This window comes from Scardinius erythrophthalmus (genome assembly GCF_964197995.2).
Source record: "Scardinius erythrophthalmus genome assembly, chromosome: 20".
NCBI classification, from domain to species: domain Eukaryota; kingdom Metazoa; phylum Chordata; class Actinopteri; order Cypriniformes; family Leuciscidae; genus Scardinius; species Scardinius erythrophthalmus.
Window position 1 is genome coordinate 5,247,578 of NC_138240.1, and position 25,819 is coordinate 5,273,396.

The 25,819-nt window shown below is 36.8% G+C and overlaps 3 protein-coding genes across 10 annotated transcripts in view; 1 reads left to right on the top strand and 2 right to left on the bottom strand.

The window, feature by feature from the left end:
* Nucleotides 1-6,804, bottom strand: part of cdk16 (cyclin dependent kinase 16) — a 30,809-nt gene extending 24,005 nt beyond the window's left edge. The window contains exon 1 of one of the 2 annotated variants that reach the window (XM_081349641.1): nt 6,310-6,804. The gene's annotated coding sequence lies outside the window, so the exon portion shown is untranslated. The remainder of the gene's footprint in view (nt 1-6,309) is intronic. The other variant, XM_081349642.1, reaches the window with a different exon arrangement.
* Nucleotides 6,805-9,385: 2,581 nt separating this feature from the next.
* comta (catechol-O-methyltransferase a) lies at nt 9,386-18,956 on the top strand. 5 transcript variants are annotated; one of them, XM_081349649.1, is made up of 7 exons: nt 9,889-9,976; nt 10,322-10,443; nt 12,758-12,929; nt 14,712-14,829; nt 16,135-16,328; nt 17,496-17,627; nt 18,338-18,868. In XM_081349649.1, the coding sequence occupies exons 3-7, from the start codon at nt 12,759-12,761 to the stop codon at nt 18,515-18,517; spliced, it is 795 nt and encodes a 264-aa protein (XP_081205775.1). In that variant the 5' UTR covers nt 9,889-9,976; nt 10,322-10,443; nt 12,758; the 3' UTR covers nt 18,518-18,868. The 5 variants fall into 5 exon arrangements, with proteins under 5 accessions (XP_081205774.1, XP_081205776.1, XP_081205775.1 ...); XM_081349648.1 differs by lacking the exons at nt 9,889-9,976; nt 10,322-10,443 and adding an exon at nt 9,386-9,634; XM_081349650.1 differs by lacking the exon at nt 10,322-10,443 and having other exon boundaries at nt 9,804-9,976; nt 18,338-18,956.
* abt1 (activator of basal transcription 1) lies at nt 18,957-23,277 on the bottom strand. 3 transcript variants are annotated; one of them, XM_081349643.1, is made up of 4 exons: nt 23,148-23,277; nt 22,633-22,988; nt 21,646-21,821; nt 18,957-19,813 (listed from the first exon to the last, which is right to left on the bottom strand). In XM_081349643.1, the coding sequence occupies exons 2-4, from the start codon at nt 22,961-22,963 to the stop codon at nt 19,433-19,435; spliced, it is 888 nt and encodes a 295-aa protein (XP_081205769.1). In that variant the 5' UTR covers nt 22,964-22,988; nt 23,148-23,277; the 3' UTR covers nt 18,957-19,432. The 3 variants fall into 3 exon arrangements, with proteins under 3 accessions (XP_081205769.1, XP_081205771.1, XP_081205770.1); XM_081349645.1 differs by having other exon boundaries at nt 23,112-23,274; XM_081349644.1 differs by having other exon boundaries at nt 23,097-23,258.
* Between the last annotated feature and the right edge of the window lie 2,542 nt (nt 23,278-25,819).

The following is a 25,819-nucleotide window of genomic DNA, read 5'->3' on the forward strand; positions in this document are numbered from 1 at the left end:
CACACATAAGTAATAATTAGCAACAGTGTTTTCACACTCCTCATTTTAAGTGAGATTGTTTTCATTTAGAAATCAAGCGCTTCAAGGATTGCAGACGTTGCGGAGTCAAGTGTATTTAGGCCGGAAATGCAAGTAATCTAACTGGGAGACTCACAGAGAGGTGCAAACAGACTCAGAGATCCATTAAAACTCTCTAAGAGAGTCTTGAGCAGGGAGAAAGCACTAAACACATGTTAATGATCACAGAACAGACTTGAGCATGAACATTCATCTCAGTTCAGAGAAAACGGTGCGAGACTATGGGAATGTTGAGATTAGCATATTACTGTTTTGCAGTATGCACAAAACACACACATGACCCGCTACAATGTGCAGTACACATAAGCAGAGCACAACGAGTGGGATACCACAATGCAATGCACTCGACAGTCTCGACTTGACCTTCCATTTGCAGTATGACAATAGAATTGAACATGATAACCATTATAATCTCCTTCTCGACTCCTACTGTATAATTAAAAGAGCCTTTCCAGTTATGCTTTTGCAGTAATGGTAGCTACAAATAATAAATAGCAGAAATAAATACTGGTCACGTCTGTATATGCTAAAGGTATTTTAAGATAGCAGGCTAATTAGTTAGGGCATACCAAGCTAGCATGGTAGTATGCTAACAGGCTAATAAGCTACCAGTACATTAAATCTGTAGTATTTCAGATATTACACCGATTATTTTAAACAACAGCATGCGGCACACATTACATATACGGAGGTAGTTTTCCATTCAACACATTCAGACTTAAAGAGAAAGCTAAATTATCCTCAGTGCTTGTGGGGAACACGGGGGCTTCTCTTTAGGAACAGCCAAAATGCCAGAAGGTTTTGCCTTTCCTTTAGACTAATCGCATGCTTTGGCACAAAGATGGGCAACAATCTCAACTGCAAATCCAAGCTTTGGGTCCTTGGACTTAATGTGGCCCCACTAACAAGTTGCCTGAGGACGGGATTCTGCCCAGGCACAGGATTTCAAACACTTGTTTCCTGTGCAGATAGATATCATGGTCCACACTAAGAGATTTAGCATGTTAAACACAGGCCACATGTTCTTTAGAAATATTTCCTTAAGATTTATTGTCAGAGTTGTCTGAACATCTGTGAGATATGATAACGCTAACAAACCACTCAAAAGTAAAAGTGCATTGAAGCTCAGGGTGTGTTCACACGTGGCATGTTTGGTTCGATTAAAACAAACTCTGGTGCGATTGCTCTGTTAGTGCGGTTCATTTGAATAAGTGTGAACAAAGATGGGTCTCGGTCCGCTTCCAAACAAACTCTGGTGCAGTTCGACTGAAATGTGAATGTAACATGGACCAAAGACATCTAAACGAACGGGATATCACCCGATCCGACCCTAAAAAGGACAGAATGCTTAAGCATACCTGGTTCTTCTCATCATGTAATGGTACGTTGCCCATTACAATTCGGTACAGGCGTTGGAAATGCTGTATGCTCACAGCACATCTTCGTTTGTGAGTGACAGAGAAATTCCTGGTGCTGTTTTGACTCCTTTACACACTTTCTCAGCTGGTAAAAATTCAACATGTACATATATCCAGCGAGCGAATTTAGCCCAGGACACAGCATTGTTTTGGATGTTCAGCAAGCTAAAATATTAGGGGTGTAAGGTTACACTCATGCCAAGATTTGATACGATTCACGATACTAAACTCACGATACGATACTATCATGATACTTTAAGCCAAAATAAAGAAGAGGGTTTTATTATCATTACCTCTAAGAAATATGGTACTAGCAAGTAAACAAATTTTTTTGTTGATTATAATGTTAAATTTAGTATGGACTTGATTAGTTGGATTACTTGAATAGGCTTGGACTTGGTTCTGGTCCCCAATGCATTTTTTAGTTTTTTGCACTCTGTCACGGACTACATAATGTACGCCCTTTTCTACTGGTAAAATCAGAAATTTGGCATTATCAGGACCTACAAATATTCCCCCATTTCTTTATTATACATTATATTCAACATTAAATATAATGTAGTATTGTTACTGAAACGCTGAAAACTGTAATTTTTTCTAACACAGTACACTTGTGCTTTCAACGCATTGGTTAGCACATACAAGCTGAGTGCAGAGACTCTCCCGGTGCTACCAAAAAGCGTGTCAAAATGCCTATTCCCAAACTTTATTAGTTCATCCAAAATTCTTCATTTACTCACCCTCATGTCATTTTTGCATGCCACACACACATACATTTAAACGTCCGTGTTTACTACAGCATGCGCGTTGTAAATCTGTTCACCATATAAAGCCATCATGTCTCTTCAGAAGACTTGATTGGAATAGACCACTCGATTGATTATTTTTACGATGCCTTTATGACCTTTTTTGGATCTTTTAGGTTTTAGGGGAATTTACTTAAAATGGAGGGACAGAAATCTCTCAGGTTTCATAAACAATATCTTAATTTGTGTTTGGAAGATGAAAAAAATCTTTGAAAGGGTTTTTTTTTTGTCTTTCTCTAGGTTCAGTGTTAAAAATGAAATATATCATTTTCTTTTTTTTTGGTCCGGACTACGGATCAAAAGAACCAAGAGACCTGAACTGCATGATGAACACACCCTTAATTTGCCAAAGAGGCATTTATGACAAGAAAATACACATCCCAGCAGTTTTTCAAGGTGATACAAACATGTCAAATCCAAGTTGATGGGTTTAAAAACAGGTTTGGAATCATTCACGCAAGTGATGACACAAGGAAAACATTTACCAATGTTTTTAACCATCACGTCATCTCAATCTAAAGCATGTGGTGGCACATAGTGAACAGTCCAAAGGGTTTTAAGCCACTCCAAGGCAAACAGTTGGAAGGTTAACACCAAAAATATTATAAATAGTTTAAATACTTGAAATAGTGAGAGTGGTGTTTCCTTTCTTCCCTGAGGGGGAAATCACGGAAACGCGCCTGAAATCCAAGATGGCAAAAAAAAAATACAGATGTTCAAGAGAAATATTAAAAAAGAAGACCAAATAAATGGGGACAGAGCCAATGGAAATAAAGGCACTACAAGGCATTTGAAGCCTCTTAGGTTCATCCACAAACCGTCGCTCTTGTTTAGGGTAAAACAATGTCAACAGCCCTGAAGAGGGACTTTGACTCTGGACACTATGGAAAATATTTATCATCACGTTTTGCATTTTGAACAACAATCAGTCGCATTCAACTGGAAAAGAAAAGGTGGCTGAATGGCTGACAAAGGAGTGTGTTATATCAGCTGCTCTGATGCAAAGATAAATCTAATCATTGTCCAATCATTTCAGTAATCTAAGACAAACAAGACACAGTTATATATACGCAAGCTTAACCTGTTTGCCCTCCACCCATTTTTCACTACACACTGGCTTCATTCATGATGTAGTGAGTGATTGTGGCCCCAGAGGAGAGCATCAGCGGTCAACACTGGGTTAAGGGCCGTTTTCAGCTCTCAGCAACGTCTTAGTGCTGCTTAATCAGGGTTGATGACTCTTTTAAGACTCTTTCTATCAATTTTCATTACTGCCTTCAACAGTCGACCATCAAAACCGCCTTCTGTGGCCCCCAGCTAGCTAACACAAGACTAACCGCATCTCAACTGTCCTGCAAAGGTTTGGTTTCAGAGCCACGATGTTTCTTTAACTCACCTGCATCAATACGGCACAAGCTAAGGCTCATTTATCCACTCCATAAGTCAATAAAAGCTTCATGGGGTTCAGACAACTGACAGTGACAGCTTGGTCTTCGCCCATATGGATGAGTTTACAAACCTGCTCAGCTAAGCGGCAAAAAGCCTGTTTCCTGTAAAACACATTTAATTCGCATTTGATCATATGCAAGAGTTAAATAAAGCACCAGTTCATACTGGCCACATAGCCACAAACATCCCTCTCCAACTAGACTGACATGCATCCAAACACAAGGTGACACCCCAACGGGGGTGACCTTCATAGAGACTGATTCTGAAACACCAGGTCCAGACAGCACAACATCAACCAGCCTCTAAGCGCAAATGTGTTTGAGTTGCTGTCATTTCCCAGTGGTGGCAGAAAAGTTGAAGAAGGTGTCCGTACAGTGCAGCACTTCATTAATATTATTATGCTGTGGTGTCATGCCAGGACTGGAAAAATCAGGCTGCTCAAGTAGGTTACTTTCTAACTGGACAATGCTATTCATTGAGGAATTATGGGATCGCACATTCTCAAATACCGCCGCAATAATGAAGTCCTCTTGCAACAGTTGCAACAGGATGAAGCATTTGTCAATTATGCCCAAAGCTATTGAACACACTACCAGCAGATATTAAGGAAGCCGGATTGCTAAATATTTTTGAAAGAGAGCTAAAAACGGATCTCCTTATTTTAGCTTTTAATTATTTATGGAATTTTTACTCGTTTTACTTGTACTTTTTGCTTATTGTAATGCAGCTTCCAAAGTGATTTAAATGAAAAGACTGTATGAAAGTATGATTGTCCTTGTATGAAAGATTCTACACAAATAATGTTCATTTTTATTATTCACTTACTCAGAGGAATAGTTTGTTGTCAACAACGTGCCACGTACAATTACGAAGTCAGGGACGATGCCAGAAATACTGTGGAAAAATAGTATGGTAAATGTATTTTCTATTTTGGGAATATATCTTTAAGCCAACAATACCAAAAACAAGGTCATGTAGCCAAAATAAGCCAATGCTTGACCAATATGTTTTTTCCAATGACTGATGCGGATACGGAGACCTAGAGAGCAGGTCAATGTAAGGCTGATTACATAATGACAGAAAATACACAGAAGTGCTAAAAAGAAAAACACTTATTCTACTAAATATTTTCTTCAAATTCACACACACAAAAAACTATATGCATTGAAAAAGCTGTTGGTAGATTTGTGGCACTAAAACAAAGATGTAGTACAACTTCTCTTTATCAGTCGATCTCAGTCAATATATCCTTCTATCAAAAAAATAATAATACCCTTAAAACTGACAACAGACCATTTCTGCGAGCATCAATGCACGTTCCTCTATTCTAGTCTTGCTTGGAAGCCAATTACTCCCGACACGGAAGTCAAAGGTCAAGTGCTTTCCCTAATTCTTTTAAATAAGCAATCAATGGAAATTTATACTTAAATGTGAGTTGATGAACGCCATCACAATTATGCATGCTACTGCTACAACTGTGTAAGCAAACTTAAAGACTCTTAAACCATCTGTCACAACCTTATGATAACACTCCAGAAACAAACCCACTCAACATGCATTTACGCCTCCAACAAGCCATTCTGATTCAGACCGGCAAATGTCAAACATGTGCATCCATCTAACCAGACTCAAGTCTTTAACTGTGACTACTTCTTGCTGTATCTTACACAATGTTTTGATCAAGTCGGACAGGATCACCCTGACCCTCTCTCCTTCCCCATTCCATCAGTTTAACTTGCACCAAAAGTGGTTTCACCAGCTGGCAAATCATTGTGAGCTGGAAGGATCATTATGGCCTTTTTATGCTAAAAACGCAGCTTTACCCCAGGATGACATTAAAACAACACTACATATTCACAACCATGACGTAGACTTATATAACACCACGTCATTTTCTGAATGAGTGACGTTACGCTGTCATCACAAGATACATTGCCACAGTTAAGTACGTCATCGATTATGTTTCCTCTCTTTTAAAACAATTTCATGAAATATCATCTTTTATAATATGAATGTTAAACAAAACTGCCTAAGATGAACATACATCTTTAATAAATGCATACTGTACAAGCATTTGAGGTAATTCAATGGCATTATTAGAGAGCACAACATGACTGAATAAAACACACGACTCCCTCAGGATAAGATAAATACTCAGGCAAGCCATAAATAAGTCAAAAATGAGGAAATTAAACATTGATTGCAGCCAGACTGCTGACTAATCCACAGTAAAACACACATAAACAAGCTAGCCAGGTTAGCTAGTTAGCTGGCTTTAAAGACCAGCATGAAACGGCCATTGTACAGGAATGCGGGAATGATTCCTTTTTATTTTTATTCATTCATTCTAGTTTTACTGTTGTCCATTCGCATATATCATAAAACAATCTCTCAGTTTTCATTCAGACAGCCCAACCGACCCAAACAGGATCTCACACACATAGTCCGGCTCAAATAAACTCACACAAAAACGGCCTAAATATACTTTTTCTGTCACATTATGATGCTTTTTCCACTTTAATATGAAATATCAGGGTGGACAGGGGTGGTTTTCTTACCCGTGGAGTTGAGATCCGTGTGCGCTTTTGTAAGTGAGTGCGTGTTGCTCGTGTAATCTTAACAGCAGTAATAATATCCCAAAGCCGCCTCGCGCTCCCAATAGTCCTCGGCCATGATCATCTAGTGCTGCTGCTGCTCGTCCGGTCTCCAATGCTGCTGGAGCGAGTCCTCCAGACCCCGCATGTCTCACCACTGCTCCTTTTTGCTAAAACGTTACAGCAGCTGTTCCTTTCCTTGCCAAATCCGGACTGGAGTGGATCATGGAAGCGACAGAGCAGCTGCGAATAGATTCAGGAGTCACTCACTCCACCACCACCACCAGGACTCTTTGGATAGGCTGGAGAACATTTAAGTATGCCGTTGGGCTAATTCATGTGTAATTAACGAGTTTTATGTTACATATCAATTGTATTATAATGTATTCTTGATTAGATTGGTTCAGTACATTATGCGTCCCTGCAGTCATGAAATTGAAATATGAAGTGCAAGCGTCTACCCCTAATAAATTAAACTGGCTTATAATGGGCTGATCCAAATTAAAGTCAAGCAAGTCAGACTGTACCATTCAGGCGGAATGCGCAGGGGAGAGGCAGTGGGAGTGCAGTAATGCAGAATGCCGTGAGCCACTGTATGTCATGCTGAGCTGTTACATTTCTGGCATATTATTTGTTTACGAAATTACGCTAAACTGCAGTTGTTTGTAATAGGATCAGTTTTATCAGTTAAAAGGTTTCTAAATGTAGATTTACATTGTTCCACCCTAGCTTAAGATCATGAGTGTTATGGTTTGTATACAGGAATTCAGAAAGTCTGAATGTTAGTGGTATTCTGTCTGTCTGTCTGTCTGTCTGTCTGTCTGTCTGTCTGTCTTTTTGTTAGTTTGAAGTAATAAATCATCATTCTATTAGAATTATTTGTAATCAGGCATGGAATTCAGACATTTTAAATATTTATATATTTATTTCAAATAGGCTAAAAGAAATATCCCAAAATTCACTTGGGAAAAAACCTACATTGGTCCTCCTATAAATATATATATGAAATAAAGCGTTTATTTATTTACTTAAAATTATTTTAAATAATGCAGTGCATTTCGGTGTATCCTGCAATGTCAAAAATGGTATAACTAATCACATGTAACCTTATTAGAGCATTTTGTTTGGAATATCTAGCCTGATGCACTGACAGCATTGATTTATATGATAATTAAACGAGAGGGGTTAAAAGGGCTGGGGGAAACCTAACCTCTCTCTCTCTCTCTCTCTCTCTCTCTCTCTCTCTCTCTCTCTCTCTCTCTCTCTCTCTCTCTCTCTCTCTCTCTCTCTCTCTCTCTCTCTCTCTCTCTTTCTCTCTCTCTTTCTCTCTCTCTTCTCTACCTCTCTCTCTCTCTCTCTCTCTCTCTCTCTCTCTCTCTCTCTCTCTCTCTGTGTGTGTGTGTGTGCGTGCGTGCGTGTGTGTGTGTGTGTATGTGTGTGTGTGTGTGTGTGATGCAGAGCAGTGGAGCCCCACAGTGAGTCACCACTCTGGCATGCCTCAGAGCCCCCAGCAGTTCCTTTAGTCCTGGAAACCCACTGTATGGGGGTTGCGTCAATGTGCCTTGGGTGCAAATGAACATTTCTTTTGTTCCTTTGATAGCTTCTAACATTTTTGCTTCACCAGGGAAGATACTGAATGCAAAAACTTAAAGCCCTGTTTGTGGGCGCTGTATCTGAACCATGTCACCAGGCCAGCAAATATCACTATTACATGAAAATATAAATTATAATAATAAATAAATAAAAATATATATATATATCAAGTATAAATACACAAAATACAACATAAATGAGCAGTAGATATTTATATACTGTAAGGTTATACTTTTTGTTATAAATAACCATGCAACTGGGAAAAAAGCATTACAAATCGTGTTGTCTTTCAACATGCATGCTCAGAAGCCCTTAATTATGTGTTTAACACTTTAGCCACAGGCAAGGGCACACATGTATGTTTGACCTTGTCTTGATTAAGAGAGCACTTTTGAAAATGCCTCTTTCACCCACCAGTAGCCACTGTTAAGCCAGGTCAGGTGACATCAGCACTATGCCATGCTTATTATTTCTTGAAGATGACCACATATGATTGGGCTCTCATTAGATATAAGGATGTTATTAAGGTCTTATTTATTCTGGTGAATAATAATGCAGATAAGAGGAGTTAAGTGGCTAATGGTAAACCTAAAAGGCAAACCCATTGACGCATGCTTTAATGTGCTGCATTCATTAGCACAGTCACATTTCAAGTGCCTAACACGTTACGAGCGACACTGCGGCAGCATTACGCAGCATTAGATGTTCACAGAACCACAGAACGCCGGAGCTCACCTGTGTATGTGATGCACTAACTGTTTGTGTGTGTGGATGATTTAGATTGGGAATGACATGTACAACATTTAGGATATGTAACCTCTCTCTCTCTCTCTCTGTTTTCTCATAAGCCTCATGCATGAGCTCATGTTAGTGTGTTTTTACGAATCTCTGGTTTTACCACCCAAATAAAAAATAAACGTGTATATTCACATGTGATTTTTATGTGTTTAAAGCATAGTGCTCCTAATGTTTCACATTTTACAAAATGGGTTTACAAGCAAATTTCAAGCTATTTTAATTTAATCATCTGGTATATCCATGCACAAATACTCAATATCAGTCAATAATATCAATTAAAAAAGTGGACAATTTCGGCTGATAATTGTAATGGCATCAAAATATTGAATGTGTGTGTGTGTGTGTGTGTGTGTGTGTGTGTGTGTGTGTGTGTGTGTGTGTGTGTGTGTGTGTGTGTGTGTGTGTGTGTGTGTGTGTGTGTGTGTGTGTGTGTGTGTGTGTGTGTGTGTGTGTGTGTGTGTGTGTGCATATAGATAGATATAGACAGACAGACAGTCTGTTATATGTATGTTATATATATATATATATATATATATATATATATATATATATATATATATATATATATATATATATAAAAAAACATATAATATCATAATATATGCTTATTTAGTATTGCACTGAATGAACTGTTCATGTGTTTTTGCAGAAGACGTGTCACGCTTTATAATCATACACACCCCTTCATAATCCCATATGGAAAATGGTGATGCCAAGGCCTCTCTTTTGTCATCATTATCCATGTGTCAGAGTGGGAAAGGGGAGGGCAGGAGGAAGAGAGATGGGGAAAACGAAGGAGGAGGAAGGAGGAACGCGCGAGGAGATTAGAGAATGATTGGCTAAAGGAGGATTAAACTCGGCCCAGTTGGCCGAGGTTCAACTCCTTCTCCAACCGTGTGTAAGTGCGTGTTTGAGTATTTATGAGTGTTGCATGCATGTGTGTGCATGCATCTCTCTCTCTTTCTCTCTCTCTCTCTCTCTGTAGTGTGACCAATGGCTGTATATCGCTTTCAACACATATCGAGCAGACCAGCAGAACAGGTTAGAAAGAGCAAACAGAAGTGGGAGGGGAGAGAGGTAGAAAAGAAAGAGAGAGAGAGAGAGAGAGAGAGAGAGAGAGGGGCCAGCGAGAAAGACTTGTCAGAGAAAGCCATATAAGCATCGGAGGAAAAGGGAAGCTCATCTCTCTCTCTCTCTCTTTGTGTGTGTGTTGCCTATGTGAAGACAGCTGCAAAAGGAAGTAAGATTATGGAAATGTTGTTTGGCACAATATTGCAACAGATTGTTCTTTGTTGCTGTAAATGCATGCTGTAAATATGTGAGTTATGTATTATGTGAGAATCATTTCTTGCAGTAACACGTCGTGTTTATGTAACTTTATGCATGATCCAGCTCGACCAATGTTGTTCACACTTCAATATTTATTCACAAGCAAGATGGTGATTGAAAACTTGACACATCTCGCACACAGCATGCAAAGGTGTTAATATGGTGCCTCCGTGTTAACAGCACACTTCAGCTTCATGTCTAGCTGCAATCTATAATTAAGCAAAAGATTTAATTATTCATGTGGCCTTGTAATCAGAATTCAGTCCTGAGGTCTCTCCATGGCAGGCTGATAACACTTACTCTATCAGCACGTGTGGAGGACCCAGAAGCTGTAAAACATGGACACTTCTGTCTTTCAGTCTCCCTGCTTATTTTAAGGTTTGTATTTTCAGCTGCAGGTCTGCACATGTAGCGATACCATCTTTAATTAAACCACACAGGCTCGTATACTGTCACTTTATGCCTCCAGTGGATCGTGTTTGGAGTCCTTTATGAGCGACCCATTGTGTCTGCACAGAAATCCGGAGCTGAAGTATTTATTTTGAGCTTTATTAATAGGGATGTATAAGGATCAGTGCCAGCACTGTAATATCTCGTCCACGTGGCGGTATATTGCACACATACTGTACTTCTCTGTACTCTTGAGGTTCTTTAGTTCATCCAAAAATGAAAATTTTCTGTCAGCATTTATTCACTTTCTTTCCTTTCCTTCTGTGGAGCACAAAGAAGATATTTGAATGTACAATGAAAGTCAGTGGGGTCCAATGTTGTATAGACAAAATAAACAAATTCATACTGGTTTTGGAATGAGATAAGGGTGAGTAAACGATGACAGAATATTTATTTTGGGTGGACTATTCCTTTAAGATCCATTTTTTGGCTTTAGAAAGTTGGCATACAAACTTTTGAATCATCATTTTTGCAAGCGGTTACAAAGCACACTCTGTTCATGTTAGTGGTAAATCAGCTGTGGGATGAAGCTGTGTTAATTCATTTCCTTCCCCATGCTTGTGGCCAAATCCGCAGTAAAGACAAAGGAGCTTTCACTGTTTTCCAGGAGCACTGGATTGAAACAGGAGAGGGGATTGGAGAGTTTGGCACTCCACATCACTGACAGTCAAACGTTTTTTTGTTTTTAACCCTGCCCTGTCTTTTATTTCATGTAGCGTGTTATTTTTTTTTTACGTGGCCAGTCAGAATACTACTGATTATTTGTAATATCTTAAATGTTGGCTATTAATGTTAATGTTGTAGGCATGCACATCATGTGATCTTGCATCATAATATTACTGCTGGTATTCACACTGCCTGGCTGTATGTCATAATTACTCATGAGTTAATCATTAAATAGGTCCAAAAGTTATGTTGATTTAGGTTTGAGGAAGGTCAATGTTGAAATGACATTGAGTTTTGAGATTAGTTTCACAAAGCCTGTTGTATTTCTCTCCAAAATCAGTAAAAATAAACATTAATAAATACAATCATTTTATAAAAATAATAATTCTGCATTAATAAACCAAAGTTTTTTGCATTGTGACATTATTTTCATCACACTTAGGGCGTTTTTCATGACTGTAAAAAAAAATAGCATTCTCATCATAATGCAAAAAAAGAAAGAAATTCACATTACTGTAACAGACAATAAAATAATACATTGATTAGATTGTAAAATATTTGTATGGTAGAATCTGTTGTTCTGCCTTAATTTTGTGATTTAAATAAAAAATCAGTGTGTAGTTGAATCTCATTACTGTATTATGTTAATGCAAATCTATTGAGAATAATTAATGTGAATAATGACAACTCAAATGCAAAGCGTATATGCACATCACAGAAATAAGAATTTAGAATTTATTGTCATGAAAATAATAAATACATTTCAACATGACAATTCTCTGAGTAGTTTTAGCATGTTATTGAATATGGCAATGTTAATGTATTTGTTGTTGGCGGACTAGATTCTGCTGCTGCTGAGCAAGTATAGACTTGCTACTGCTAATAGATACACAGATACATAACACTGTGAGCATGCAAGATATGCTGCTGCATTAATAGACATACATAAATCCTGTAGAGCAGTGGTTCCCAACCCTGTCCTGAAGGCCCCCCAACACTGCACGTTTTCTTTGTCTCCCTAATCAAACACACCTGATGCAACTCATCAGCTCATTATCACATGGGTTAATTGAGCTGATGAGTTGAATCAGGTGTGTTTGATTAGGGAGACAAAGAAAATGTGTAGTGTTGGGGGGCCTTCAGGACAGGGTTGGGAACCACTGCTGTAGAGGATAAAGGCAAGTGGAGCTGGGGGAGGTGGAGGGTATCAGAGGAATATTTAAATGTTGAGCAAGCAATCTCATTGGCTGCAGGATCAGCCAATCAGCTTGTGCCGTGTGATAATGATGTGACTGCTTGCAGATCAGTCTACACCCTCTTTCATGATCAAACTTGACACACTACAGGCTTTATTATCTTTCAGCAAAATATAATTTTTTATTTGACCTTTATCTTTATATGTAACACATTTCCCTGATTTACACCGATGCCATGACTGTTTTTGTGTAATTCTTCCTGACAACGCTTTGAAGTCTCATCCTTTGTGAATCGATTCGTGGTGCTGTTAATGTCATATTTTTTGCTGACCTCAATCATTTATTCTCCTAGTGATCCTCTGCCTGTCTCTCTCTCTCAGGATGCTGTTGAGTTTGTTGGCAGTGGCGGTGGTTTCAGCAGCTGTCCTGTACGTCCTCTATCACTGGCTCATCCCTGCAGCTGTGCAGAACAGCGGCTGGCTGGCGCTCATCTGGCACGATGTCATCCTTGAGCGGGTCCTTAACATCACGACGGGATCATCACGCCCTCAGGTGACCCTCGTTGTCATTCATACATGTGTCACTCACGTGTGCAGAGATCATCCTGCTGGCTACGATGCAAGTTTTTTAAAAAGAGGCTGATAAAAAAGTAACAAAAGGAACCATGGCATTACTATGTTTTGGATACCATGTTTTTGGGCATGTATCATGGAAGTCTTGTACATGGTAGTATTATACTTTAAAACATTATATAAATGTATTTATTATTCAAAATTATATTATTTATTTATGTTGGACCCTATTTTGGGGTCTATTTTTTGGGGTCTATTGTCGTTTCATCACATTTAAGAACATTTTCCTTTTTTTGCATTCAGAATCATTTTTTTATGTATTTATTATTTTTAATTTATTATTAAAAACTTTACAATAAGGTTTCATTTGTTAACATTAGTTACTAATGTTACAACTAACATAAACTAACAATGAGCAATATATTAATACAGCATTTATTAACCTTGGTTAAAGTAGAACTCGGGTCAATTTTAACATTGAGCTCATTTTTTTGTAAATTTGGAGTGCTGTTAATACAGAGAACAACGACAAAAATCGGTGTTGCCTACACCGTGTTATCCTCTTTTTAAAATTTGCACCCTGTTGACTTCAATGGGGCAAGTTTTAAACCTGCTTTTAGCCTCTTAACATCCTTGATGTGTCATTACAAGTGCACAGAAAATGTGAGTGATTCCTTCTGAGTGAACACGGTGAATCTGACTGCAGTAGATGTGAAAGATATTTAAAAAAATTATGTTATTTCAGCCAGGGCACATACCTGTTTTCTTCCTGTTTTCGGTCGAAGTCCAGAGTAATCGATTGTCTAGTTCACACGCATAGGTTTAGTTACCTATGATCACGCGCGTGAACTCGACAATTGATTACTCTAAACTGCTAAAAGCAGGTTTAGTACTTGCCCCATTGAAGTCAACAGGGTGCAAATTTTAAAAAGAGGATAACACACGGTGTGGGCAACACCGATTTTTGTCGTTGTTCTCTGTATCGACAGCACTCCAAATTTACAAAAAAAATGAGCTCAATGTTAAAATTGACCGGAGTTCTCCTTTAATGTTATAGTTAATAGAAATGTTCATGTTCATGTTAGATCACATTAACTCATAATAAAAGATACAACTTTCGATCTTAAAAATGTAGTAGTAAATGTTGAGATTAACATAAACTGAGATTAATAAATGCTACAAGTACTGTTCATTGTTAGTTAACAAAGTGTTACCATCTTTCCATTAAGAAAATAAAGCCATTTTTAGGCATTGTAGCATTATAGTTTCATCACAATTAAGAACATCTTTCATTACAGTCATGTATTTATAAAACAATCTCACTTTAATCATAATACAAATATAAAAAAAATGTAATAAAGATAAATTATTTAAATTGTAAAATATTTATACATTATGGTTATATAATGCACACATTTTTTAAATGATTTTTATTATTGTATTGTATTAATAAGAATCTAATGCATCATATAAATGCTATGGATTTCTTTGAAGTACTTCTGAGAACTATACAAATACCGTGAATAAGATGAATCATTCAGGTATTAAAATACCACGGTATTACCTGTACCATGGTACTGTGACAGTAATTTTTTTAAAAGAATGATGATTAAACAGGATTATAAAACCCTAAATAGATTCAAATAACCGTTTGTAAGCAAGAGTAATTCCTGGCCTCATGTTATGTCTTTATCTTGCAAGTACTGTTCTCTGGCTTTGCTGAAGAACACTGGTGTTGATTATTTCTGATTTATATGAACAGCGCATTCTGAAAGCTGTTCAAAAGAATGCCACAAAAGGCGACCCTCAGAGCGTAATCTCAGCCATCGACTACTACTGCCGGCACAAAGAATGGGCCATGAACGTGGGCGATGATAAAGGTAGCAAAATGTTTTCCATTCCCTGCCTTCTTCTCTATGCCCTTTCTAATTTTCTTACCAATTGCTTGATTTTTTTTCCCCTTGTATTATCTCTCTCTCTCTCTCTCTCCTCTGCTCTTGAGTAAATGGCCTTGAGGCTGCTCACAGCCGGCTGTTCTGAATGAGAAGTGATGGCAGTCTCCTGTCTACTGGGTCAATATGCTCTCTGCGTGACTGCACACACGCACACTAGTTGCATGTACGCCTGTGAACAATGTGCAGCCATTGCATCCAACACAATGCACTAATGCATTATGGGACTGATCCCGAATGGGCTGTGAATCTATTTTACGTGATATACAAATTGAGTATATTTTGATTGTTGTAATTTGAGGGGAACTGACTTCATAAATCCTTGAAAGATCACCAAAAAAAGAAGAAAAAGGGACGATTGGAGGCAATTAGCCAAAACACAGCAAAAAAATATTTTTTTTTGTTTTACAGTTCATATATTTATAAATATATCAAGATACATTTACATGAGAAGCTAAATATTCGAGATATTGTAGTTTTTGTTAATATTTGAAAATTTTACTTTAAAATTTTTGCAATTTTGTTATTTTGTCATTTGTATTAGTTTAAAAAAGTATTTTATAAAGATTATATTTTAGTTTTAGTTATTTTAGTACATCAAGCTATACCAAATGGAAATTAGGTGTTGCCTTGGCATGTTTTTTTTTTCTATTTCAGTTCAAGTTTGTTTTTGTTTTTTTTCCATGTTTTTTATGGTTTTAGTTTTATTTAACTGTAATAACCCTGCATGGTGTATGATTAAATCAAGAAAAATATCTGCCAATGGGGTAAAAAATAAAATTAATTCAAAGGGAAAACAAGATTTACGATTAACAGATACTATTTCATGTTTTAAGAAAACTTCACTTAATTTTGAAACACATTTCGGACTTAATATCTTGTCATTTTGTATATCTTGTAAGTCATTTTGCGTCTCAATTAGGCTAAATGTGTTTAAATTTAAGCATGTTTAGACGATTGAACTGGAAAACAAGAAAAACTGAAAAAAAAAAAAAATATGTTTTGCACTGAAAGATTGCCTACCTTAAATCTGAGTTTTTAGTTTATTTTTGTACTATTTTTTCGTTTACTTTTACGACTGATGCTGCTTAGCAGCTCATGTGCGACAGCAGGCACTGATGAATAAATGCTGCTAATGGGGCAGAAAGGCCCTAATGATATTTCGACTACGCCATTAGCCACCTCATTGATTTGTTTTCTGAATTTAGTGTAGAGTTCTGTGTCTCTCTAAAGGTCTCATACTGGATTCAGTGTTGACGGAGGTGAACCCCAGCATGGCTCTGGAGCTTGGCACATACTGTGGTTACTCCAGCGTTCGTATCGCTCGACTGCTGTCCCCCAACTCCAAACTCATTACCGTCGAATTCAACCCAGCCTTTGCCGCCATAGCTCGTCAGATCATCGCCTACGCCGGCCTTCAGGACAAAGTAAGAACAAAAGAGCTAGTACGCCTATGCATAGGCTATATTTGTAATAGAATATTAGTGTGCTGCTTGTTGCAAACAGTATAGACTACTGCGTTCTAGTTTCTAAACAATATGTATATGTAAATAAACTACAAAATACAACAGAGTGTGAAATTATAATATGCTACATTTTGCCATTTTACCTCTTTCCATTGCATGCTTAATTCAGCAAATGGCATAAAATTATCGGTAACAACTCACAATAAGGTTACATTTGTTTACATTAGTTCAAATTAAAGGGTTTGTTCACCCAAAAGTGAAAATGATCCAATAATTGACTCACCCTAGAGCCATCCTTGGTGTATATGACTTTCTTCTTTCAGCCAAACACAATTGAAGTTTAATTAAAAAATATTCTGGCTCTTCCAAGCTTTATTATGGGAGTTAATTGTAATTTTGAATCCCCCAAAAAAGCGCATCCATCCATCATAAAAGTAATCCATACGGCTCCAGGGGGTTAATAAAGGCTTTCTGTAGCAAAGTGTAGTAATCAAATGCTGTTTGGTTGTCTGTCGTTCCTCACGTTCTGTTTATTTATGCATTCGATTTTATTTCTATGGTTTTTTGCTTCCTGAAGCAAGGCATTTCTGAGTATTCTTCATTTTGGCTCACCAGGGGGCTTGTGCTGCGTGCATATCTTTATCTAGAAGAGAGTTAAGAAAAATATCCATATTTATTACTTTCAGGGTTTGAAATTAACTTTTTCACTCACCGATCAATTTGGCTTCTACATTTTTAAGTTACCGGCCATTCAGAACTTCTACTAGCCGAAAAACAAAGAAAAGAAAAAAAGAAGTAGAATATATATATATATATATATATATATGATAATTTGGATTTCATACATTTATTTCTTATTCAAACAAAATCCTGTGGACAGTTCAATACAGTCCAAAGAACATAAAAAAATGTGGGATGTTGGAAAATGACAATCTTTTCTGTTAACCAAATGTTTTTTAATCTACGCTTTTGCTTCTCTATTGCACATTTTTATTATTTTTGCCAGTTTTGTTTGAATTGAAGGCAGGAAACAGAACATATTGTAATGCCAAACTAAGTGATTATTTTGTTGATATCAGCAGTGACATCTCAAAGCACTGAAAAATGCCTTCATTGTTTTTTTTAAAGGTTACTATAGTGGAGGGACCCTCTGGTGATTTGATTCCCAAAATGAAGGAGCGATTTGGATTAAAATCTTTTGATTTTGTGTTTTTGGACCACTGGAAAGATCGTTACGTTCCAGATACTAAACTTCTTGAGGTAAGAAGCCCCAAAATTTCACTGTTTACACACTTAAAAATAAAAGTTCTTTATTGTCATCTATGGTTCCAATGTACTTTTAACATCCATACAAGTTTTCCACTGCACAAAAGGTTCTTTAGAGTACCTTTTTTTCCAGTGGAAAACCCCCCTTTTTAAAGGGGTCATCAGATGCCCATTTTCCACAAGTTGGTATGATTCTTTAGGGTGTTCATGTAAAGTTTGTAATATACTTTGGTTAAAATTCCTCAATGGTTGTGTAAAACAACACCCTTTTTACAATCCTCAAAAACAGCTTTGTTCACAGTGACCTGTTTCGGTGCATGTCTCTTTAAATGATAATGAGCAACTGCTCACCCCACCCCTCTCTTCCATGGGGAGTGTCCAATGGCTGAGGGCAGAAATATGCTAATATGGTCCAGTCAGTCAGTGGTCGTGGGCGGAGCATGAGCATTATGACATCATTGTGCTCAGAAAATCCAAACTGCTTGATTATTGAGTGACTTTTTGAGGATTAAAAAACGGAGTGAATGGATTTTTTTCATTGTATGGTGGTTGTCTCCACTCACTGCAAAGACACATTTATATACAAACGCCATTTAAAAGTGAATTTTGCATCCAAAGACCCCTTTAAGAGTGTACTCTAACCCCTTAAGTAATCATCCTAACATAAGGAAAATTACAAATGTATTTATTTTATGACATTGTAGGACTGTGGTCTACTCAGAAAAGGCACTGTCCTGTTGGCTGACAACGTCATTTGTCCTGGAGCCCCAGAATATTTGAAATATGTGAGGAACAACCCACGCTATGAGAGCCGCTACTACCAGTCCTTCCTGGAGTACACCAAAGCAGAAGATGGCCTGGAGAAATCGGTCTTCTTAGGATGAGGAAGATCTCATTTTACAAGCAGATGTGCATAAATGGTTGTGTAAACCAGGGGCGAAACAAGGGGGGAAAGAACAAGCCAATTCCTCTAAAATACCCAATGTTTCTGTCTTGTGATGCCATGTCTTCTAGGATCAGACAAACTGATCTTTTTGTCCTTACCAAAAAAAAAAAAAAAAAAACCCTGCAACAATGTAATGCTGTGAAATGTCATTGTACACCATTTCTACTGAACTATGGCAAAAAAAGATATTAAGATATTGTAAGATATTTTACAATACAACCTTGTGATATCTTGTACAATTTTTCAGGAAGGTAATTGTATTGTTTGATAAACATGAAATTCAATCTCTTAAAAATCTTGTTTTATATCTAAGCACAAAGTCCTTCATATTGACATTGTATTAATACAATAAATAAAATCATTACTTTTGGCTCATTGCTTAGGACGATTTGCATCTAAAGACAATATTATTCATATTAAAATATGAATAATTGATATGACCCCCAAAAACTCACCCAATGCGAATTTACGTTAAAAACAAAGACTAAAAATAATTTAAAAAATTACTTGAGCAAATTTTGGAAACAGGCAGGAGGTAGAATTAGAGTAAAATTTATTATGCTTTCAGAGGACATTAAGCCTCTTTTCATGGGAAAATGGAACACCGTTTGCACAATGGTGGAGCGTTCTTGTGTGAGTTATACAGTGTTTTACTCTGAAAGTATGAAACTGTCAATCAGAACAATCTACAAGAGGTTTGCATCTGTTCTTTGACAGAAAAAAACAAGTAGAACATCTGTTCAAAGATTGATCTGTTGAGAAGTATGCACACAATTACGGAAAAAAAGAAATGCATCTGAAGTAATCGCCAATACCACTCTGCAGTATCAGTAACCTCAATGTTCTCAGCACATCATTCCTGGGCCTTTCCACTACTGAAGATCTTGGCCAGGAGGGAAACGTTTGATTGAGCTTTGTCCTGGAAGGTTTTACTTTTCTCTTGTGCTTTCTGGAGGTTCTTCTTGGATATGCCTTTGTTCTTGAACCGTTTCAGGTGGATCTCTTCTTCTGTAGAACGCTGTTTGTAGTCCCATGTCTTCTCCTCTACAACCTCTCCCTTCTTCTCCTTCTTCTTCTTTAGTTTCTCCAGATTCTGGCTCTTTTCCACACTAGCCAGGTAGAAGTTGGTCTCCTTCTTCGCCTGGGAGATTTCCGTCCTCATACGCTGGTGATAGACCGTCTGCTCATAAGCCAATCGCTCACTGAGATGGCACCAATGGAACCGGTGCAGATACTTGATGAAAGAGTGAAAAGAAAAAAAAGTCATATATTATGAATTTTATATTGTACAAGAGATGTACTACAATTCAAAACTGTGGGATGTCTCTTATGCTGCAATTATTTGATCAAAATTACTCCAGTCTTCAGTGTCACATGATCCTTCAGATTCTAATATTCTTTTTATTATCAATGTTCCAAACATTTGTGCTGCTTAATATTTTTCTGGAGACCATGATAAATAAAAAAATTCAGGATCCTTTGAAAAATAGAAAATTCAAAAGTACTGCATTTGTTTAGCATTACAAATGTATTTATTGTAACTTTGGATAAATTTAAAGCATTCTTGCTGAATAAAAGTAAATTAAAATGTACTGAGTACCGACCCTAAACTTTTGAACGGTAATGCAGTGGTGTAAAGTATTTGAGTAAATCTAATTAGTATAGTACATGTACACTCCTATAGATTTTTGATGACTGATGAGTAATGCAATTACACATTACATTCTGCACCAGACTGAACTTTTTAAGTTGAACAAAATAAGTGATATCGCCATCTACAGGTCATTAAGTTACTATAGCTTGTGCGTCTTACCTAAACTTGTCAATAAGGCTAGGTTGCACGAATGCAGGTGCATTAGCATGTTGTTAATCGCAGGTGTTTCACATATGAGATGAGGACATGCAACCTGTGATGAGGCCCAAACCAGTGTAAGTGCAACATTATTTCATCGATCTGTTATGTTGAAAATAACTTTCTGAAGGATATTGGTTTCCTTATGCCCTTTTTGAGAACTTGAGCTTAACTGAGACTTGAGTGTCTGTAGACATTTAAGAGGCTTTGCAATTTTGAGGTGTTCAGTTTCATCTTGATTTTAGAAAATAAACGTGATTGCTCGCCTCACAAATCAACTGTTTCTTGTTTTTCACTGGCATGTCTCTTAGGTGTTGAGGACTAGTGCATCTCTGAGCCTACATTCAAGGCGTTTCTCAATGTCAAGGAAGGATCCTCGGAAGCCAGAATTTCGAGGATGCTACGTCATCGACATCCGTCTAAGGACTGTTCCAATGTCGAGGATCCTCGGAATTTCCACCAATGACTGAGTCCTTCGTTCGAAAAATATCCCATATACAGGAAAGGATGCATATGTGTAGCCTTCGTGTTCTTCGCGCTCTCAAATCACCCACAATCCTATGCGCGCAGCTTTGCTATCTTGTTAAAAAGATTCAAATGTTGTTGGACGTTAACAGAGTCGGAGCGTTAACGGGTCAATATGCTTTCAAATGTAAATATATTTACGTTACCAAACATTTGTTTTAAAAAATAATTACATCCATTATGTTATGGATCAAATTGACCCGCACTGTTTAAACACACTTGACAGTCAAATAATCAATATGATTAAAAAGGAGTTTATTGATTTAAAAACGATTATATTGCCTGAGTGAACAGAACTGCGTCCATAGCAACGCTCTGTTTTTCATTTTCACTGACGTAATGACGCACTGACGTGCACTTGCTAGCCTGTTCCATTTACGTGTTCTCCGAATGCTAAAGAGGAGCCTCGCCTCGCCTCGCCTCTGAAGGAAGTGACTTGGAAGGACCAGTCCTGCCAAGGAAGTATCCTTGACATTGAGAAACACCTTCTGTATGAGTAAAATACTTAAAAGGGTCCTATTTTGCCCTTTTTCAAAGTCTTGATTTTGTTTTGGGGTACACTAGATAATTCTTTCATGCTTAATTGTTTAAAAAAAAAAACACAATTTCCCCTATTTTACATTATTACAGCACCTCACTGTTTTCAGGTGCTCTTCACACCTCTGTGGCAGCGTCTCTGTATTATTTACCTTGATGGACCACAGGTCACTGCTGAAATGGCTCCTCTTCCTGTTGGCCATGGGTGTGTTGTGCAGAGTGGTTGAGACTCTCTTAGCGATGCGCTTGTCTCTGAACTCCACCCATCCCTCAGTGAAACTGGATGATCTGCTTCCTGCCTTCTTTTTCTTATTTTTTACACAACGATCTAAAAGAGAGTCAGATTTTCAGTGGGAATGTTGGTCAAACATGAAAACATGCACTTTCTACACAGTAAGTGTGAAAAATTGATGCGCCTCTTGATGGAAATAATATCACAACATTTATTACCATCAAGAGGTGCATACATTTTTGGTCAAAATCTTGTTTTGACTATGTAAGAGTCTAGCACTCTGTAAAGTCCCCTCCAGCACATCCCAAAGACTTTCAATGAATTAAAGGTCTGGACTCGTCATTATTCGTCATGGTCCCTCACAACCATTCATTAACAATTTGAGCCTAATCATGACATTGTCATGTCTTCCTACATGATTGTTTAAGAAATGAAAAGCTACACACTCCATCAACTAGGGTTGAGAAGATCTGTTGCCAAACAATTAACATGCCAGAATATATATATATATATATATATATATATATATATATATATATATATATATATATATATATATATAATATGCCAGAATATATAAAGAGTTCAAATGCAAAAGCCTCTAAGTGCCATCTGAAATTTTCTTCTAGAATGATCATTTTTATCAAGCTCGTATATTTAAATTCAGTAATTTCACTTAAATGACAATTAATAGGTCATTTTCATTGCCATTATATATATATATATATATATATATATATATATATATATATATATATATATATATATATATAACACACACACACACACACACACACACACACACACACACATACCTGGCTGTTCAAAAGTTTGGGGATGTTTTAGAAATAAGTAAAAGGTAAAAAAGACAAGTCAACAGCTTTATTTCAGTCATGTAGTGTTTTACCTTCCGGCTGTAGGAAGATCCTGCCGATCTCTCCGTACACACTCAGCATATTCCGCATGTGTTTTGGTCTCATCCTCGGAGGGATGTGTCCTATATACACGATACCTGGAATAAGTTTCTTGCCCTTTGGTTTCTCAAGCTCATCTTCTTCATTAGTCCCCGCTTCAAGAGCTCCACCATCATCATCATCATCATCATCTTCACACTTCATCTCCTGGTCAGCATGTTGGACACAGTTTGCTTTCTCATCCTCCTCTGGTTTAAGGTCATTTAACTCTTCTTCACTGGCCATAGCTTGTATTTCTAGGTCATTCTTCTCCAGGAGAGCCATTACTGCATGTCACAACTATTACAGACTGAAATAAAGAATGCAGGATATCTTGTAAAATCACACTAGAACAGATAAAGTTAGTTCCAGCTCTAATATATTTAATGTAACGCTGAAGTAATATCAGTTCACGTACTTTACAAGTCAGTACCTTTTCAAAAACACTTTTATTTGAAGTAATTCTTACTTTGAAAGAGTGTTTCTTATAAAATATTGTCTTTATCCATCAAGATGTTTTTGAGGAAACCTACAGAGATAAATCGACTCGTTCAACACATGCGGCGCAGAAAGAAGCTCTGACGTCTAAATCAAGCGTCAAGAAGACAGAATGGACTCTCTTAAAGAGACAGAACTCTTTTTTAAATAATATAATGCGTCCAATAATATCAATAATAATGTTTAATGTAAAATATATTCTTAAGATAACATTAAATAATGTTCTTAACCTATCTGCATTTAATATATCCCAGGCATTACTACGGGAATGGAAAATTATTTAAGGCACTCTTTTATTGTAGTCTTCATATTAAACAGTAGAGGGCGACAAAATACAGGAAGTAAATATTGGAAAAAGGAAATATCGGAGCCAATACATTTTACAGCGTTATATAAAAGGCATCAAAGAAAGAACTAAAGTTATAATGAGCAAATTTTAATGTTAAAACGTAGCCCACAGTTTTGCACATCCTGATCAGAAATGTATTGCAGAAAAATGAAGAATTAAGAAAAATCTACTCTCAAGACGAGAAGATGGATGTGGTATGGATGCAATTGCAACACATTACATTTCTTTAATGATAAATACATGTGATGCCAATTATTCAGCATTCTCAGTAAAGATCTTTTTGTGTCTGAAAAGATATAGGTATAACTATATCAAAAATTATTATTATTATTTTTTTTTACAGTATATGGTAAAAATATATATATATATATTTACTGTATTCTGCTGTCCAAAGTTATGATGATTTTGAATTTAAACTAGGTTGTTGATTGAATGTCGAACATAAAAGATTACACTGTTGCTGGTAGCAAATGTAACTGTATGGGATCAATTGAAACATTATGAAATATAAAGCATTTAATGGGATTGTTAGTGCTGGAACATATATACGTTTCCTATAGGCTACCAAAAAGAAATTAAAAATAGTGGTTATTTTTATAGAAGCCTCAGTTTATGAAGAAAAACCTACAAAAATGTCACAAATTCCCCAGGTCTTCTCTACTAATTTATCTTTCAGCCACAGGAAACTTCAAACCAATCATCAAAAATTCATTACTGCATAGCTGGTATAAATAAAGACCTGTAAAATAATGGCACGATGAAAAGGGAGGGATGTTTAGAAGCGTTCAAAAGAAGTAAAGACATACTCGTCTACCGTTATCCCCAGGAGTGTGTTCCTCCCTGCAGGGATGCTCGGCTCTATGCATGGCCATGTGCCCGTCACATGTGGGTTCCTGCATTATTGAAGAGGATGGCTTGGGTTTAAAGAGAGCTCTGCAGCAGTTCTGGCTCTGGCACATCTGTCTATTCACATTTAACCCCAAACACCGGGGCCATAGGCTCAAGGGATTCATCAGAAATGGCGGAGGAAGATGCAATCTCCTCCTTAAACCAGACACTTCCTACTTAAACTTTGCTTCTGTGCCCACGGAGAGAGCAGTGTTTATTTGAGCTCATGTAATACAGGAGATCGGGGCTTGTTGTCACACATTGTTGTCACGCATCTTTTTGGCAAAATGGCAGGTTTCATTCTAATAACAGTGTGTGAGTTTTAATGTCTCTTATACTCAATAAGTCTGAATTTACTGTATATGATCAAAAATACAGTAACAAAAAGTGAAATATTATTACAATTTAAAATGAAGGTAAATTCAATTCTATGTGAATATATTTTGAAATGTAATTTATTCCAGTGATGCAAAGCTGAATTTTCAGCATCATTACTCCAGTCTTCAGTGTCACGTGATCCTTCAGAAATCATTCCAATATTCAGATTTTCTGCTCAATTATTAATATTGATTCTAGGGGTGTAACGATACCCTAATTTCACGATTCGATACATATCACGATACGATATTATTGCGATACTCCAAGACATATAATAAAAGGTTAAGAAAAAATTTACTGTTGATTAAATGCTAAATTTGATATAACATTGTGGGTGTAAGGCTTGGACAATGGTGACACCAGAATAAATATATTCATGATTCTGAACCTGAAAATACAGAATACTGGTAACATAAGACTTATAACATAAGCATTATCAGGACCCACTAATATTCCCCCATTATTATACATTATATTCAACATAATATATTGTAGTTTAATGTAGTACTGACTCTGAAAACTTCCATTTTTTCTCACAGGGTAATTTTTGTTTTGGGTGAACTATCCACGATACATATTGTTGCATTTTTGTATTGCCATATATTGTGACACGATATATTGTTACACCCCTAATTGATTCTTATTATTATCAATGTTGAAAACAGTTTTTGCTTCTTAATGTTTTTCTGGAAACTGTGATACATTGTTTTCCAGAATTCTTTGAATAGAACGTTCAAAAGAACAGGGTTTATTTGTAGCATTATAAATGTCTCTTTTCTGTCACTTTTGATCAATATAATGCATCCTTGATGAATAAAAGTGTTAAAAATCTTTTTTTACTGGAGTAGATCTTTAACACAAAGATTTGTTTAGACTTTGATGTCATTATACCCTTCAGTCTGTCATTTTTTAGATCTAATTATAACTGCTAGACTTTAATTCTTTGCTCATAAAAAACAGCCGATGAATATTACAGTTTTTTCAGTGCATACGTTGATAAAAATGCAAAGTAATATTCTGTGGATTTT